The following is a 16,451-nucleotide window of genomic DNA, read 5'->3' as shown; positions in this document are numbered from 1 at the left end:
ATCAGACTTAACGCTGCTCGCCTGTATAATGGGTTGATCTGATAATTCCTCCCATATAATGAAATCTGATAATAGTGGGAAAAAATACATCAGAGAGAATGGAATACATTAATGAACTTGTAAAAATACACTTAAGTCTTAACAGATTTAATAAACAGAGGAGGGATGGCTCAAACCAGGAGTCTTCCTATGTGGTCAGCAGTTCTCAGGTTTAACAATGAAGCTGACTGAAAATACAGAGTTTCTATTTACAATTGACTACATTCACCACACCTTTTCTCAGATGGCCAGGAAAAGAAAAAAAAAAAAAAAAAGCATTTAAATATCAAAGTAAGCTTTGTCATATGTTTACATGTCTTGCCTTGTTCTGTTTCCCCTTCAAACTAAACTAATTCTATGATACAAGCTGTTTTCTCAGGGAAATGTGAGTCAGATAGAAATGTTTTCCTACCCGAGAATCAGCGTTTCATTTACTAACTGGAAAAAAACAGGAAACATTTGCTTCTAGACTTTTATGATTTTTTTGAATTGAAAAACAATCAATTCAATTTAAAAACACTTTTCATACAAGTTCAACAGCTGGCACAAAACTTAACTGAATGTTTACACTGGAAAAATGTCACAAAAATGTCTACTAAAATCAGGATTTTTTGTGTATCATAATAAACTACTCTTACTGTCATTGCTCTCTACAAATAAACATTTTGCCTTAGCAGCTACAATTGCAACCAGAAGCTGTTCTCACACATATACAAGTTGACTAGTGCAGGATTTTTAGGGTTTTATTTACTTTGCTGTTGTCACAAATAAAAGAAAAAAAGAAAAAAACTTATGCAAACATTTCATGCTGAAGTGAATGGATTTCAACAGCTGCTGATTTGGTGACATCGAGAACCCCAGTGGAGATGTCCTGCTGAATTAACGTCTTGGAAATGTTAAAAAGAAACTTCAAACAGCCCTTGTTTAGCAGGCGGTCGAGGCTCACTCTCGGTGGGGATCATGTGAAGACTAGCAGAGCAGTCACTCAGTCATGAATCAGACTTGTCAATAGTTGCCTATTTTCTCAACAGGTGTCTCAATCACACACCATCATCCTTCGCCCCATAGACTTCTGTTTAACAGAAATCTCTATTGCACAGGGCACTGTTTTTTCTTATATGAGACATGTATTGCTTTCTTAACAACCAGCTCCCTCCTACAGTCCCTACTGAACTTCATACTTGGTATAAACACATCTCTCTTGCCTATGTGAGCTAGCAGGGAAAGTATGAGAACTGTAACACAGGAGCGAGGAAGCATTTAATTCTTTGTTATTGCTGCAGATAAGCACAGCAAACACCAAACGATCATCATCAGCTGTTTTGTCAGATAATTATGAAATGCTATCACATCAAGGTACCCTTTGTGAGTCACTATGCAGTAATCACTCGGTACTCAGACAGAAAAAGGCATCACTAACATAAAAGACCTTACTGTAAATAAAAATGTAGGGAAATGTTTCATATTAACTAAATAAAAAATAAAAGGTTTAAATACAAAGCACAGGAAACCATTTTCCAAAAGATTTTTCCTTATACCTAACTTTCAATTATCACTTTTTACAGCATTTTTTGTAATTAAATTATTTTTTCTAAGTTTTGGTATCCTCATTTCTTTTATATGACTCATACATACATATAACTATAAAAGTAAATTAAGTCCTATGGGTCACAGCTGTCAGAATCCTGAAGAATTACAGGTATTCACAGAAAACTTTAAATTACATAGTTTTTACCTTATAAAGTGTTTGTCTCTACTCTTACAGCTACATTCTTTGAGCCACAGCAGTATTAGGCAACACAACAAAAAAGATTAGGGATTTTTTAGTCTTGCCTTTTGTGTTAAAAAGCAACAAACCAGTAAATATTCTACAACACTTACTAAGGCTTGTACAATTAGAACCCACTTTGTATCAGCGAACAACTCTGGGCTTCCTGTTGTTACCTTTGTTTTCCAATTTCATCTACTATATATACACAAAATACTGATGATCTGAAGTAATCTTTAGTATTTTCAGGCCAGTTTCTGCCTGCATCAGTGGAAGAAGTACATTTGTAAAATAATGTAGGTAGGTTAGTAGCAGTGTACTTAACTTTTATAGTAACAGCTCCTGTAGAAACTACAGCTTCTGCCTGACTCACAAATTAAACATAAAAGGAAATTTACCAAAAAATATGTCTGCTTTATGCAATATTTTGAGATCATAACCCCCCTTGTATCAGGCTTTATTATAAAGTTCTCTAAAGAAGGCAAACTCTTCAAATGTAGCAGACAACTTAGTAATTTTCAAATACCTTTGAAATTCATGTCAAATGAAGTTAAGACAGCAAAACTGGTGCAGTTTGATCATTCCAGCTGTATGTCAAAATTCTTCCACATTGTTGGATAACATGAAAGTGCAGCACCAGTTCCTGTCACCCTCAATTTAAAAACTTTTGATATACTACCTCTGAGCATGGAGTTGTTTAAATACTATCTCTAACATCAGCAAACTGCATGTACCACCTGCACTGTGACTTGAATTACTGAAACACAACACTACACAATTAAAGAGATCATCTCAGATTTCAGCAGAAAAAACATTGTACCGAAGAAATTTATAACAAAAGAAAATATTTTAAATATATTTCAAATGTAAAATATAATTTGATTGTGTATGTGATGTATACACAGATAGTTAATTTATACAGGATACGCCATAATGACAAGTTGTTTTAAGTATGCTGATGGATGAATATAATCTGGACCAGATCTTGAAAATGCCTTGTAACTGAGTGACCTTAACTACAAGCAATCCCTGTGAATTAATTTTTGTAACTTGGCATATAGATGTTTGTAATTTCTGTAAGAAGTAACGTATAATATACACGTTACTTCTTATGTTGCACTAACAGCATGGCCGTACTTCTTTTGCTCTGAGATAATTTGTAAGGATTTTGTTCTTACTCATAGCCTTAATTTATTCAACATTGTATAAGACTTTTGACATAAGACTGGATTAATCAATTAGTTTCAACAGGACTGCTCAGATGTACGCTGAGATGTTATCAGAGGTACATCCTGCGCATCTGTACACAGAAAGCTTATATCTTTTGAGATTTACATTCTCTGTAATTTTTGACATTATATAAGGATATTATGCACAGAATGTGCCAGGTGATTATTTAGAGAATACAAATTCATCCTCAGCAAGTTCAGCCTCTAATGACATTTTCCTATTGACAGATTGATTTTGAACAGGAGCCCAGACCTATATACAGACCACATTCATCAAAAGCATCGTAATCATACAAGCATATTAACATCTTGAACTTTACTCCCAGCACTCAAGGAATGCAGCTCATGGAATAATGAAATTTAGGGGAAATTATACCTTTTTTTTTTAAACGTAAAGACTTGCTTTTGACACAGAAAATGCGCTTTCGCTGTACTTTCTGCTTTCTCCCCAGCAAAGACCAAGAACTGCAAAAAACCCCAGCTATTTTGGAGCAAACCACTCATGTTGACATGTAATATTATAAAAATTGAACTTTCAGCAGGTAATCTGCGATGATGCAAGTTCCACTTCATGGACACACACAGTCAGAATCATAATAAGAAAGAGGAAAGTGTTTTCACCAGCGGAGATAACACTGATATTCTAAAACTTGAGAATTCTTAGCTATAAGATCCAAAGATTAAAAGATATCTTAACAAATCAGATGGTTCTGAAAAAGAGTTAGAAGAATAAGCTATGCAAAATCTTCTCTGCATTTCAAGACTAAAGAAGCTTAAATTATTCTGCTTATGGGAGAAGGTGTGGGCAACCTAAGTGGACCTGCAGGACCTACAGTAAGAGAGATTTTCAGGGAGATGTCTCAAAAGTAACAAAGACAAAACCAAGATCTTTTAAAAGGTAGAGGAAGATCAGACAAGAAGAAAAGCACACAGCTTCTCTCAAACTCAGTGATATTCAGCTTTTTTTTCTTCTGCCAGACAAGGAATTTAATGGAAACTTCAGCTGCAAACTCTGTAACACTGCCTTTACCAAATTTCCTGAGCCAACACACTACCTCAGTGTACTCGCAATATCCATTCTGAGACCCAAAAAGACTTTCTGACTTCTTTGTATAGCAGAAACCAATCCACATCACTTGGTTATACCATTGGAAAAGAAAAGAGGGCAAAAGGGAGTTCAAAAACCAAATTATCTATTCTACTATAAACTCTGCGCTATAGCTGGAAACTGCAACTTTCATGTAGTTTTACATTAAAAATTAAATGTAGGAATATCAGTTCTTAGTTTGACTGTATTTAGAGATGCCTTGTTTTACTGTTACGCACTTTAGAGAAGATCCCAGACAAAATGAAGATGTGATACTAAACCCAGGGAATGTTGCTGTATTTTGTATTTCACCTCAGATCAACCTTCATTCACATCAGTTGAACTTGCATTTCTGCCTGTCTGTACATTTGTACGTATTGATCATTAGGTGATCTAAAGGAACAACTCGTATGCAGACCTACATTAAATATGAAAATGTTTACAGGATCAGGACATTTGGTCAGAATTTCTTAATGAAAGTGGTTTAGAAACTCATCTGGTATCATTATAAACTGAACGAGTAAAGTTCTGGCAAAAAATAAAGCATGCATCCGTTTAAAAGCTGTGCGTGTTTTTTGTTTCTGAATACCATAGTTTAAAGTATCTAAATCATAAGTCCTGACTTAGAGGGTATATTTAAAATGTAGCCTTTATTTTTTCTCATGGGGCTTTAATTTGTATTTTAGACTTTGGATCATAGTCCATATTAATTTTGAAGCTTCATGATTAAACTTCAATAAAGCTGTTCAGGTATCCTGAGTACTACTATCTTGTTACACATGGCAGTGTCTTATGCTGCTGATGGAACACATCTTGCCTAAATATCTCAGCAAGTGATTACCTCTGAAACAACTTCTGGTGGGCTGTTACATCAGACTGCTTCATACCTTCTCATACTTTCTTTCATTAAAAAATCTTTCAAGCAAATAATATATCCTTTTATTTTTCAATCCAACACTTTAAAATGCTACACTTATTTACGTAATCTTCAGTACCTTTTAATCACTTAGCCTTTTTGTCTAAAGATGGTACATTGAAAACAGCCAGTTTACCCCTTATCACTTTTCTCACTGTTTAGTGATGACTAGAAACAAGATGTTCCTTAAGATATTTCATAGTTTCATCAAATTCTATTCTTCCTGTTTTTTTTGCAACTGGTTTTAGTACTGTTCTCTTCATTCCACTGCTTATTTTGTCACATTTCCCAAGTCTTACTATAACACAGTGCCTGATATGTCACTGTATGTTCTAGAGGTTATTTAGATATGAAGTGATCTTGACTTGTTACCCTACAAGGCCTATCTTTTACATAGAAAATAATCTTCTGCAGTTAACACTTAGCTCACTACTCTTCCTTTCAGTGACACTCATTGACAGAAAGTAGAGTGGTGACAATTTTATTTGGCCATTTGCTTAATGCAGTTATTTTGGGTTTTGACAGGCAAATGAAACCCTGCTCTTTTCTCATGACTTGCCAATACTGTTGACATAGAAAGGTGTATGTCTAAACACATTAAAACACATGTTTGCAAGGCAGATGCAGAATGACCTATAAAGTGTATTAAAGCAGTCATATCTCCAGCTGAAGAACTCAGACAATTGCATTTAAAAGGAGTGTGCTGAGGGGAAAGTATGGGGACTCATTGCTACACTGCTCAGCTGACTCTTCAAGAAGCTCCTTTGCTGCTAAAAATGTATTCATGAGTTCCCCTTAATAATAAAAGAAGTTAATTTCACAAAACAACTCCAGCCATATTAAAGCTGTCAGCTTTTGCTTTTATTTTTCATATTTCATTAGGTCTCTGTTATAACATTGTTTAAAGAGCAAAATTGAGAGTCCAAATTGCGCATTTCTTTAAAATCCCAAATACTGTTCTCTACTGAATGTTGGTCTTGTATCACTTTGACCTGAAGAGTGATACAAAGCCATCAGAAATAGGAAGGACGCAGCCAAAATTTCTATTTTTCAGTACATTGTACATACTTCTTTTACTCCAACTAAAACTCACAGCAAAACAGTCTTTAAGAACAGAGGATAAATTTTAACTTTCCATCTACATTTGCCCCAGGAGCTACTTTTTATAACTGCAAAATGATTAATTGAAAAATATTACTTTCCTTTTTAAATGAAAATATATGTTGCCCCAAATACAATCACTTTACACTCTACTAAACACAGACAGGGATGGCTAGAGGCTACAGATCTTTAGGTTCTCCACTGATGCATAAACTAAACAAAAAAGACAACCTAACTTGTTTCAGAAAGCTTTATTAGAATAGGAATCTTTGAAGACAAACACAAAAGATTCTAATATGTTTAGATTTTATAATGTAAACAACTAATTTAATGCATCACTAGCAACATACAATAGTCGCCATCTTGCAACATGAATGCAAGTAAGAAACTGATGTAATCTGTGAGATATTTCAAAATAATTAATTTGAGAATGAAAAAAGAACTTTTATTGTGTAAACTTTCACTGCATTTTTTAAAAGGATCAGAAAACTGCAGCAGTTGAACCTTTGCTAAATGAAGGTAACAAGCAATCTTTTGAACTGGCCTCTAAATTAAGAAGATGTAATTGCCTGAGAAAGGGTATTTGATCAAAAGGGATTTAAGTGTTACTTATCAGGGGAGTTCCAAAAAACTCTGCAAGATCCAGTTTATTTAAATGAGGGCCAAAAAACTTTCAAATTCTTGCAACTTTTCTCAAAGTACTTTGACATGTGCAAATCTATTTGCCAGCATGTCAGACTACTTCTGTGCTAATATTTTTGTTTATGAGGTCAAATGGGGCTTTAAACCATTTTCTGGTCAAGACAGTGTTTGATGCCTCCTTTTAATTTCCTTAATTCCGTCCCAAACCCGTATCTTCTTGCTTAACTATTTTGCAGCTTAGAAAGTTATAGCAAACATTCTTTTCCAATTTTTTGCTTTTGTACTACTTTCCTCACAAGTATGGACAGATGCATGATGACAAAAAAAGGTCTACACACTGATCCCTGTTTATTTTTTATTTAATTTGAAAGAATGTTCCTGTTTTCTGGCATACTCCAAAACCAAGCCCCTGGTCCTGCAGTATTAGCTGCATTGATGAACTGCGGCACCCTGGGAAGCCTCACTCACAAGAACAAAGCTCCATGCACACTCAGCTGTCCCCTAAATGACTGACAGTGTATTATTGTACCACTTCACATAAATGACAACAGGGTACTGAATCAAATATGACAACATAAAAATTTTCTCAATTCATAATTCCCTAGAGCCTGCTGTGCTAGAAAAATGACCCCAATTATTCAAACCAGCATTAAAATATGAAATATTTAGGGAGTAGTCTGAAATAGGACTGACTTGCTGAACAGCCTGATGTCTTAAAGCAATGACTAAACAGGTGTTCTGTGATCCCACAAACCAGCTAAAATCTTTATGTTACTGGGATGAGCCCTGTAGCCAGTATCAGCAAAAGGTGTGCTTTTTATGTAAATAGCTTAGGCATGATGGGTACAGGAACTGCTTAGAGCCCCACTGCTGTTAGCACGTAGAGAATTAAGTCTTCAGCACTTACGGTATCGAGCTACCAGTATAAGAGATTTAGCAACAGCAGAGATAAAAACAAATGCCAAGGTGTCCTTTATGAATTCTTGCCATATATCCACCCTGAAGCAAATGCAAAGCTTTTTTATAGACAGCTGAAGAGCTGAATGCTGAGGAAGAGAAGTTCTCATTTTGTCTGCAAGTTATGCTTAGAAGAATTATGAGATCAAGGAAGAAGACTTTCTAGAGGCTGCTGGGGAACACAGTGAGTCCAGCAGAACATGTCTTATTACCTTAAACTGCCATTGTAGCCTGACCTAGCAGTCCTTCCTTGGGGTCCGTGTGGCAACCTCCAACCATGAGGAGCACATGGCTTGCTGGTTTAATCAATGCCACCACCACCTGGATATGTATTGGTGGCAGGGATGGGGTGGGCTGTAGAGCAAGGTAAGCATGTTCTTCCTGAAAATAGATATACATTGGAAAAAGCAGCTTTGTGTTGGGTAAACACACTTCCAGAGTTGGGACAGGTATTCTGCAATTTAACTGTAAATAACTTCAGAAACTTAGAAGTTATCTATTAGTTTGCTTAGCTTTGGCCATTTGTTGTGAAAACAAAAGGGCAAGATTCACTTGATAGTCAATACCAAACTGTGGAAAATCATAGCTTACGGCTCTTTGACTCCCAGGAGGAATCGAATCCTTCTTTTCACCTTTCAGAACAGCCCTCTAACTGCCATCTTGTTAAAGAAGAATTCCCCCAAACCCTTCTGCTCACGCAGCTCTACTGAGCACACTGTTTTAGTGCATCAAAGAAGATGACCACTCTGTGCTTTTTACTTTGTGTTCCTGTGGCCACCCAGCTGTGCTGCTCTGCAGCATGAGGAGGGCTCCTACAGAGGATTCATGCTCCTGCAAAGAGAGGTGTAGAATAAAATTTACATCTTCTGCATCTTGTGTGAGCACACAAGCCGCTGAGCTTGTAGGTAAAGTAATTCATCATTTTTCCCACCAGCTTTGTGAATCTCAGCTATTTTCCTACTTTCACTACTAATGCCCAAGTACAAAATTAATTATTTTTTTTGGCTAGACACACTTTTTTCTTTATTTTGGGCCAGTCTGAATTGTTTTTTTGAGGGGATGCAGAATGAGAGAGGAGATTTTGGACTGTAAAATCAATTATTTGTACAGCCGTAAGGATCTGTGGAAAACTAGGTCTCACAGTCTCCCTAATGATGGGAAAGAGAAAGAATGAATATGAAGAAATACTTACAAAATTTAAAGTTTAACTTAAGAGTTCACTGTTTTGGTTTTGCTTGATACCTCCATTTTAGTGTTTATTATCTCAAGTCCTGGATCCTTGAGACAGTGAATTACTTGGAAGCAGACTTACATTCAGCATATGTGAAGGATCTTACTGGAATTAAGCATTAGTACTGGGACACAGACCATCTGTAAGGGCTATGAAATGAAGGACACAAGTACATATGGAGCTTCTGGGGATGCAAAAACTCCCATCAAGTGAGGATATTGCGCATTAAATGCTTTGAAGAGAAGGCTGGCTGATGACTCCTTCCTGTCTCAAACAGTGGGATGTTCTGACACGATGATCTGAGGAACTCAGTGAGACTACAAAAAACTATATATGAAATGAGTTTGACAGACAAGAGAAGGACTCAGATTCTATGTTAAATGAGTTATAGGAAAGAATATAAGCACTTCTTTTCCCTGGAGATGTCTGACACAGGATATCAATAGTCATCATGTAAAAAAGGAAAGTGAAGGAATTTCCATGATCAAGCTAGGATAAGTTTTCATCTCTTTCTTGATAGGGTATTTAAAAAAACATCCAATGAAGAAAGCAGGATGTTGTTGCACCATGAATATCTAGGAACTGAATTTAATCTTAGTGCTCCTAAACATAGCTCCACAACTTCCTCATGTTCAGCAGAGATCTAAAGCTTCAATGTACTGATCCATATTACAGGTACCATAGCTTAGAGAGCAACTTTAGAACTGAACTTTAAATTGGACAGGAACTTGCCACAATCTGCACTGAGTGTGCATGCATGACTACTTTGACACTCTTCCCATTACTTGACAAAACTATTCCTTTGTTCCTGAAGTAATGCTACTTCTGCCCAGAATAGACACAAGTTTGCCTACAACAGACTGAGAAAAGTGCTTCAGCACCAAAAACATCACCCAAACTACATACAGACGAGTGCATAAGTTATGTAGACACAGCAGATGACTGGAGTTTGCTGTGGGAACGGTGCAGTCCAAGTTTACAGAAGAGCTTAGAGTAGCCCACCAGGGCTGGTCATGTTGTGTTAGACCTATCTCAAAAAGAAGGAAAAGTTGTTGAAACTCTGAGGAAAATTGTACCAATTTGATAAATATAAAGTGGTGACAGAAAGGAGCACTGTTTTGTTACCCCATTGTATTTCATGGGACATGAGCTTGGTTATTCCCCTGTAATTACTCATAAAATTACTAATTACTTATTATTAATTACCTATAAAACCCAACTTCCTTCACTTTCCTTTCAGGCTATTGTCGGGATATTTATTATGAGATCCTGGCTTCTTGCTATGAATCCTTGACATGAAGGGGTGTAGGATGTACTATGTAGATTCAGGGGAGCTGCATGACGATTATGCAAACAAGAAAACTATGAAACTTCATTTGTACTAGGTAAATGCATAATGCCAGCTACGTGATATTATTTCAAGAGAAGTGGAAAAATTAGGTGACAAACACAATTTTGGCAAGTGCACATTTCCTCAGATGCAACATGTGCAAATCATTATTTTGTCTTGCAGAGTGGTTAAGGTAATGTATTTTGAAATGGCAATTACATCATTAGTGTGTTAAACAACTTCACTGAATGACGAGTGATTAAACACACATCAACAAACAGACACAGCATTACTTTGATTAGTGTGTGGAAAATGCCACAGAATAACTCTGACAAGTACAGGGTAGGTGACAAAGTTGAGTCATGTACACTGTAACTTTCTTTGTCTAAAATGGAGGTGCCTACAAAAAAAGCAACTGGGTTTTGACTAAGTGTTAGTTTTAAATCATAAGGTTTGAAAGGTTTTACCGGTCCTAGAAATTAAAATGAACATAGCTATTAAAATGAAATATGTCCTCTCAGGGTCAAGGTGAAAAATCCAGATTCTTGATAATCCCAACTGCAACATAAACTACTAGGGGGCTCTCCTTCCACTTTGATTTGGCCTCCATCTCTGTCACCAACTTTTGTCTAGTAGGTGTATGCCTATCCAATTTTAACTGTTGAGTAGAAAAACCCACCTCTGTTGTCTTCCCTCTGTTTATTCCTGTCAGGAAAAAAGCTGGTAGATTTCTTGATACTGCAAGAAGGCTCAGTCTCCTGCTGCAGTGTGACAAGGAAGAAACTGACACTTTCAGCTTCTCCAAACTTCTCCAGTATCTTTCCCTTTTAAGCTTCTCCCCTAACACCAGCAAGAAGATTCAAGATTTTTATATTTCCCCGTTGGCCAGCTGAGCCTAAAGTAACAGCAAAACAAACCAACCCAGAAACAGATTTTCAGACTAAGGATAGCAAAGAGCTAGCCTGTAATCCATAGAAGGCTGGCTCACTGCATGTTGTTAACGCCTTTCTTTTCACTTCCACATGCTACGCTGCACTGAAAGCCTGCTAATGCAAGCAACTAAGGGTGCAGTTCAAAACATCTAAACTTCTCCAGCTCAGGGCTGATATGATCCTGCTCTTCCTCCCTCCTTATGTGTGCATTCGTATTATTTTCTTATGCCAGGTCATGCTACTGTACAGCGAACAGGTTTGAGTACCAAACAAGACAAACCTTTCTACAAAAAAAATAAGTTTTCTGTACAGTTAATTTTTGCCTCATCCTCTTCATTGGACATTTTACAAGGTGGGTAACCTGATCTAACAGCTTGCTGCTGTGGAAGGGGGTGGCTTCCCCTCCTCTTCTCTTGGCTGGGCAGTCCTGATGTCTCCCTTGTTTCAGCTCTGGTACTCCTGTAAGCCACAGTAGATCAGTTCAATTCACTTAACTAGATAAAAACTGGAGTTAGTTTCTGCCAGCTCAGTGGTTTAGGAAGTAGCCAGGATTGGAGATGAACTCGGTGAGAAGGAACGACCAAGATAGAGTCTCCCACTATGGAGATAATCCTGCGACATGGTCCTGGGCAGCCTGCTCTAGGTAGCCATGCTTGGGCACAGGGGCTGGACCAGACAACCTTCAGAGGTCCCTTCCCACCTCAACCATTCTGTGATTCTGTGAATCTCACCACTCTTGTGAAACCTCACCAACAGTTGTCACCAACAGAAGAGTCCCCATAAAATACATGGTCTTTCTTTGTCATCATTTACATGCTAAGCAAGGTAAGACACCCTGAGACTGCAACAGCAGCATTTCATACCCTGCTGACACTACTGTGTAAACAAACATACATACACAGAGCCATGGAACATCAGATTCGGCATCTTCAGCAAGCAGTCACATTGGGAAGCTGCTCAGGAAGCCCTGAGTGAGAGCACCGAAGAGGTCTGGCAGGAGATAGCCAGGCCTTGGTTTACATTCTGTTCCCATTCGGCAGTTAATTATTAACTCACTTTTTGAAAACGAAAGATTATGGATCCTGAACAAATACAAATGTTTGATCTCAGGCTCACCAAGGAAAGCCTCAGCTGCCAGGGAAAAGCAAATGTTCTGTCACGTACATCTAGACGGAGATAATGCGAAACAGAAGATGAAGAATACAGAGAGAATGTACCAACATTCCACACACAGTCATGGTGAGCACAGCAGCCAAAGAAAAAGTTCCAAATAGCAGACAACAGCCTGGTGATTCTAACTAAAACCTGGTGGGATGACTCCTGACTGAAACTTCCCCGACACAGTAAGAGAAGAGTGAGACATGGTGCTATATATCAAAAGCATGAATGGGCTCTTCTGGAGCACCAGGCACTCAGCTGTGGCCATGCCTCACTCGCTCTGAAGATTATGTCAAGGAGAAGGCATCAGTCAGCCGCATCACACTGGCATGAGAAGGAGATGCTTTTACAAGGTCGGGTAGGAGTCCTGATGCTGAAATGGCTGTGATGGAACTGCCAGGCTTTGGGAAAAATACAAGAAGATTTTCACTGAGTCAAACTAACATTTTCTCATTTTATTAAAGAAGCCACCCCAAAGAAATGAGAACTGCATTTATAGTAAATCAAGTGGAAATAAGCTGAAAAATGAAGCACATCATAACACCAGCCAAAAAAAGTAACACATGTATCTTAAAAAAAAAAAAAAAAAACCCTAATATTTTCTTATTTTTTGGTTATGTCCAGGATAAAACTGCCCCCTAAAGTAAATCTGAACATCTAGAAAACAAGAATTTCACCTTAGAACAAAAATAATTTTAAGCCGAAATTAATGTCATGTCCACTAAATAATCTTTTTTTATGATGTGGAAAGGTATCTTAACAAAAAACCTAATCCCATTAATCTTTTTCAGGTACAGCACTGGACAAAATTCTCATCCTCTGCATACTCACTGACTACAGCATTAGGTTTTGTGGCTTTTGATTTTCTTACAGATAAGGCAGTGATGCTGGCTGGCATAAATCCCTAGATCTACAATTCTCAGACCATAACAAATACAGAGATGTGGAACTTCATATGTATTATGTATTTGCTGCTACGGGTAAAGTTCTTAAACCTTAAGTTTCAATGCTTCAGACACCTTCCCCTGAGCCTGACACCCATCTCTGAGGTCTTTTATGCCTAGAGAACTACTTTCACCTTTGCTATATTCAAGTGCACTGGGAGTTGTTCACCTTTGGGCATTACCACAATCCGTTGGCCCTGCCCAGAAATGCCTGTTTGCAGGCCTGTATTGATGGTTTGCCTCATACCACATTTCCGTTTGCATGTCACTGCTGTTTGTCAAGCGCTCTGTCAGCAATTTCTGAAACTGCTGAGCGTGGCAGCTTTCTTTTAGCACATCTCCTCCCTGCTGGACTCTCTTATCAAGTCTCTCTGTCTCATCAGTAGCTCTCTACCTCTACAATTTCTGCCCCTGCTTATTCCCTTTCCAGCTATTTTTATACTTGAAAATAAAAGTGATAATAGTGGTAGATTATACATAGCATCACACAATGGTTATCTGCCCTAGAAAATAAAAATATTCTATTTTAGGCATTAAAGTGTAGGAAAGTTCTAAAAACATGGTCTAACATACAACACAAATATAATGGATTGGATTAAATAGCATGGACTAAAAATATAAGCAGAAAAGGTCTGCTTTGAAAGAAGTTGTCACTTTAACAGCACATCTCATTGGGACTATAGGATGAAGTAATGGCAGAAGTCAGTAATAAGCAAATGGATAATACTGCCAACTCCAAAAACTGCACATATATAAAAACCTCCAAAATCACCAAAAAATTTTTAATAAAACTTTAAGAAAATGCACTGTTCTTTGATGTCTCTCCTGAAATTTAAGTAAAGAACTGGTCACTCCTCAATGAACATCAAGTTCAAAAAAAAATCAGGGTTAAAAATTCAGTCGTACAGGCTGAGTATTCCATGGCAAGCATTCAAAAAATCTCAAAATGGGCCCAAATAGGAAAAGAAATCATTCAGAAAAAAAGTATTCTAAAAACCATTACATTTCTACCAAAGATGTTGGCACAGCTAAACACAAAACCCAACAAAACATGCAGCAGGCTAGACTGCAGCGGTACTTCAGGGATGTTTCCCTTTTTTTACTGTTTGCCAAAGGAAAATGAAAGAGCAGCAACTGCTTCCACAATACTGCTTCATGATCAAATGAGATATGTCTTGTCAATCAGCCATTTGAAATGCACACTAATTAGTGTACAAGTATGAAATGTTTAATCTGAAAGAGCTCAAATGAAGTATATAGGGAAAAAATGTAAACTCATTAAAATCACAAGTTAAACCAATCTAAAGAATGAAAACTTCCTAGAGAGCATAGGAAAAGAGCAAGTGACTTGAAAAACTGCTGTGTCAAGTCCTGGCATATTTGAAAAAGCAAGATAATGTACTTATGTAGGATTGTAACCATCTGGTATCTGCTGGAAGCAAATCTACCACTGGATGTGAGTAGAGAGATATATTACAAAAGACAAATCCAATGTAGAAGGCAGACTGTAGTGCTGGAGATGCCATTGGGAAGCTGGCTTTCTTTCTTTTTTTTTTCATTTCTCTTTGTTTTTTTGATCAAGGTATGTGGTCAGCTGTGGTTCTGCTGCCGCAATACAGGGACAAATCTGGTATACAGCTCCCACCACTTTCCCACGAACTATTCCAGAGTCTCATTTAGACAGTTTTGCTTTTAAGAAACATAGAAATTCTAAAATCTACATTTTAGAATGAACATGAGAAAAATTATACTCATGAGCATAGAAGTGGACAGATCCTGAAGTCAAACTATGTCAGGCCTCATAGGCATCAACATGCCTATTGAAATCGCAGGCTTTCAGGTGACTAGTCCTAATTACTAGTCCTAATTACCATACAATGCAAAAGAGATGATTTAAAAGTAATAGACTACTTAAGATAAAGAAGAGTTTCTGGAATTCAAGTCTTATACGATACAGCTATCTTGCACTTACTGCATTTGCAACTTTAAAATGTGGGTATTTCAGCTTAACAAAGGTACAGCAGTTCTGTCTCCTATTTTTATAAGAATAATAACTGTATCAAGTTAATCTGCTGTGAGAAAAATGGGAGAAACCCAAGCAAAATCATACCAATTACACAGGAACAAGAAACAAAAGTTGGTTGCTCTGGGTTTTTTTTAGTTAGCCCATTAAGCCCTGTAATTTTGTCAGTAATTAACGTCAGTGCCTGACAGACACTTGATGAGCTTTCTGTTTGCTAATGATTTGTTATTCTCTATTTATTCAGGTGAAGGCAAATAACGTTTCAATTCAGTCCTGCCACCCTGCTTATCGAACACAACCAGTCAAGAGCATCCCTTTTCCCAGATACTGGAACTCTTGATATTTAGGAAGGAGACAAGCAGAAATTTGTGAATCCTGTCCAGTATGTGGATCTCTTTCGTGACCCACTGGCTGGCAGTTGGCTTTTAGGTGATTGCTTTCTTTTGCTCTCAGCTCAGATGAAATCTTTTCATAAGTGATGTGGGTTCAATAATGCAACCACACCATCATGCAATGACAAAACATTTTTCTTTCCTTTTGAAGAATACTGTTGAAAACTACATAACTAAAACCAATGAACCAACAATGAACATTTTTTAAACTTCAAGTTGAAGCAAGATTAGGAAATTGCAGCTACATTATGCTTCAAGCAAACCTATTTCTGCACATCCTATGATAAAATCTTTATCTATGTGATTTTATGGTGTTTTTTTTTCCTCCCAGAAGAATGTCCTGTTTGGAGCACTGAATGGGTACGCTTGGGATCAGACTAATGCTGCATGTAATCTAGAATTTCCTCATTTCTAGGTGCTTGACTTTGCAGGCTCAATAGCAGTTTTTTCATTTAGATGTCTTAAATGTATAATTATTCAGATGGCTTAAATGTGCTTTTTGCTTACAAAGTCTTTTTTCTGTTTACATATCATACTCTAGCCTAAATAAATGCTAAGACAAAGGCCAAGCTGGCTGGTAGCCCAGAATGTAGTTGTTATCAAATTGACAGGGACCACCTCAAATTCATTGAAATGTCTAAATATTGTATTTGAGTTATAACTAAATTTTAAAAGACAATCTTTACCGAAAGAAAAACAGAG

General features: G+C 37.2%; 1 protein-coding gene across 4 annotated transcripts in view; it reads right to left on the bottom strand.

Moving 5' to 3' along the window:
• STAU2 (staufen double-stranded RNA binding protein 2) overlaps positions 1-16,451 on the bottom strand; it is a 144,074-nt gene that overhangs the window by 41,934 nt on the left and 85,689 nt on the right. The window contains exon 13 of one of the 4 annotated variants that reach the window (XM_062633180.1): positions 8,732-9,997. The exons of the other annotated variants lie outside the window; for them this stretch is intronic. Coding sequence (XP_062489164.1) covers positions 9,992-9,997 — 6 coding nt within the window. The 3' untranslated portion in view covers positions 8,732-9,991. Of the gene's footprint in view, positions 1-8,731; positions 9,998-16,451 lie in introns of those variants that run through there. 4 annotated transcript variants of the gene reach the window in all.

Source organism: Pezoporus occidentalis, unplaced genomic scaffold, assembly GCF_034315485.1.
Source record: "Pezoporus occidentalis ecotype Australia unplaced genomic scaffold, CSIRO_AGI_Poc_V1 ctg4, whole genome shotgun sequence".
Lineage (NCBI taxonomy): Eukaryota > Metazoa > Chordata > Aves > Psittaciformes > Psittacidae > Pezoporus > Pezoporus occidentalis.
The sequence above is the reverse complement of the archived record's forward strand: the minus strand, read 5'-3'. Positions and strand labels throughout refer to the sequence as shown.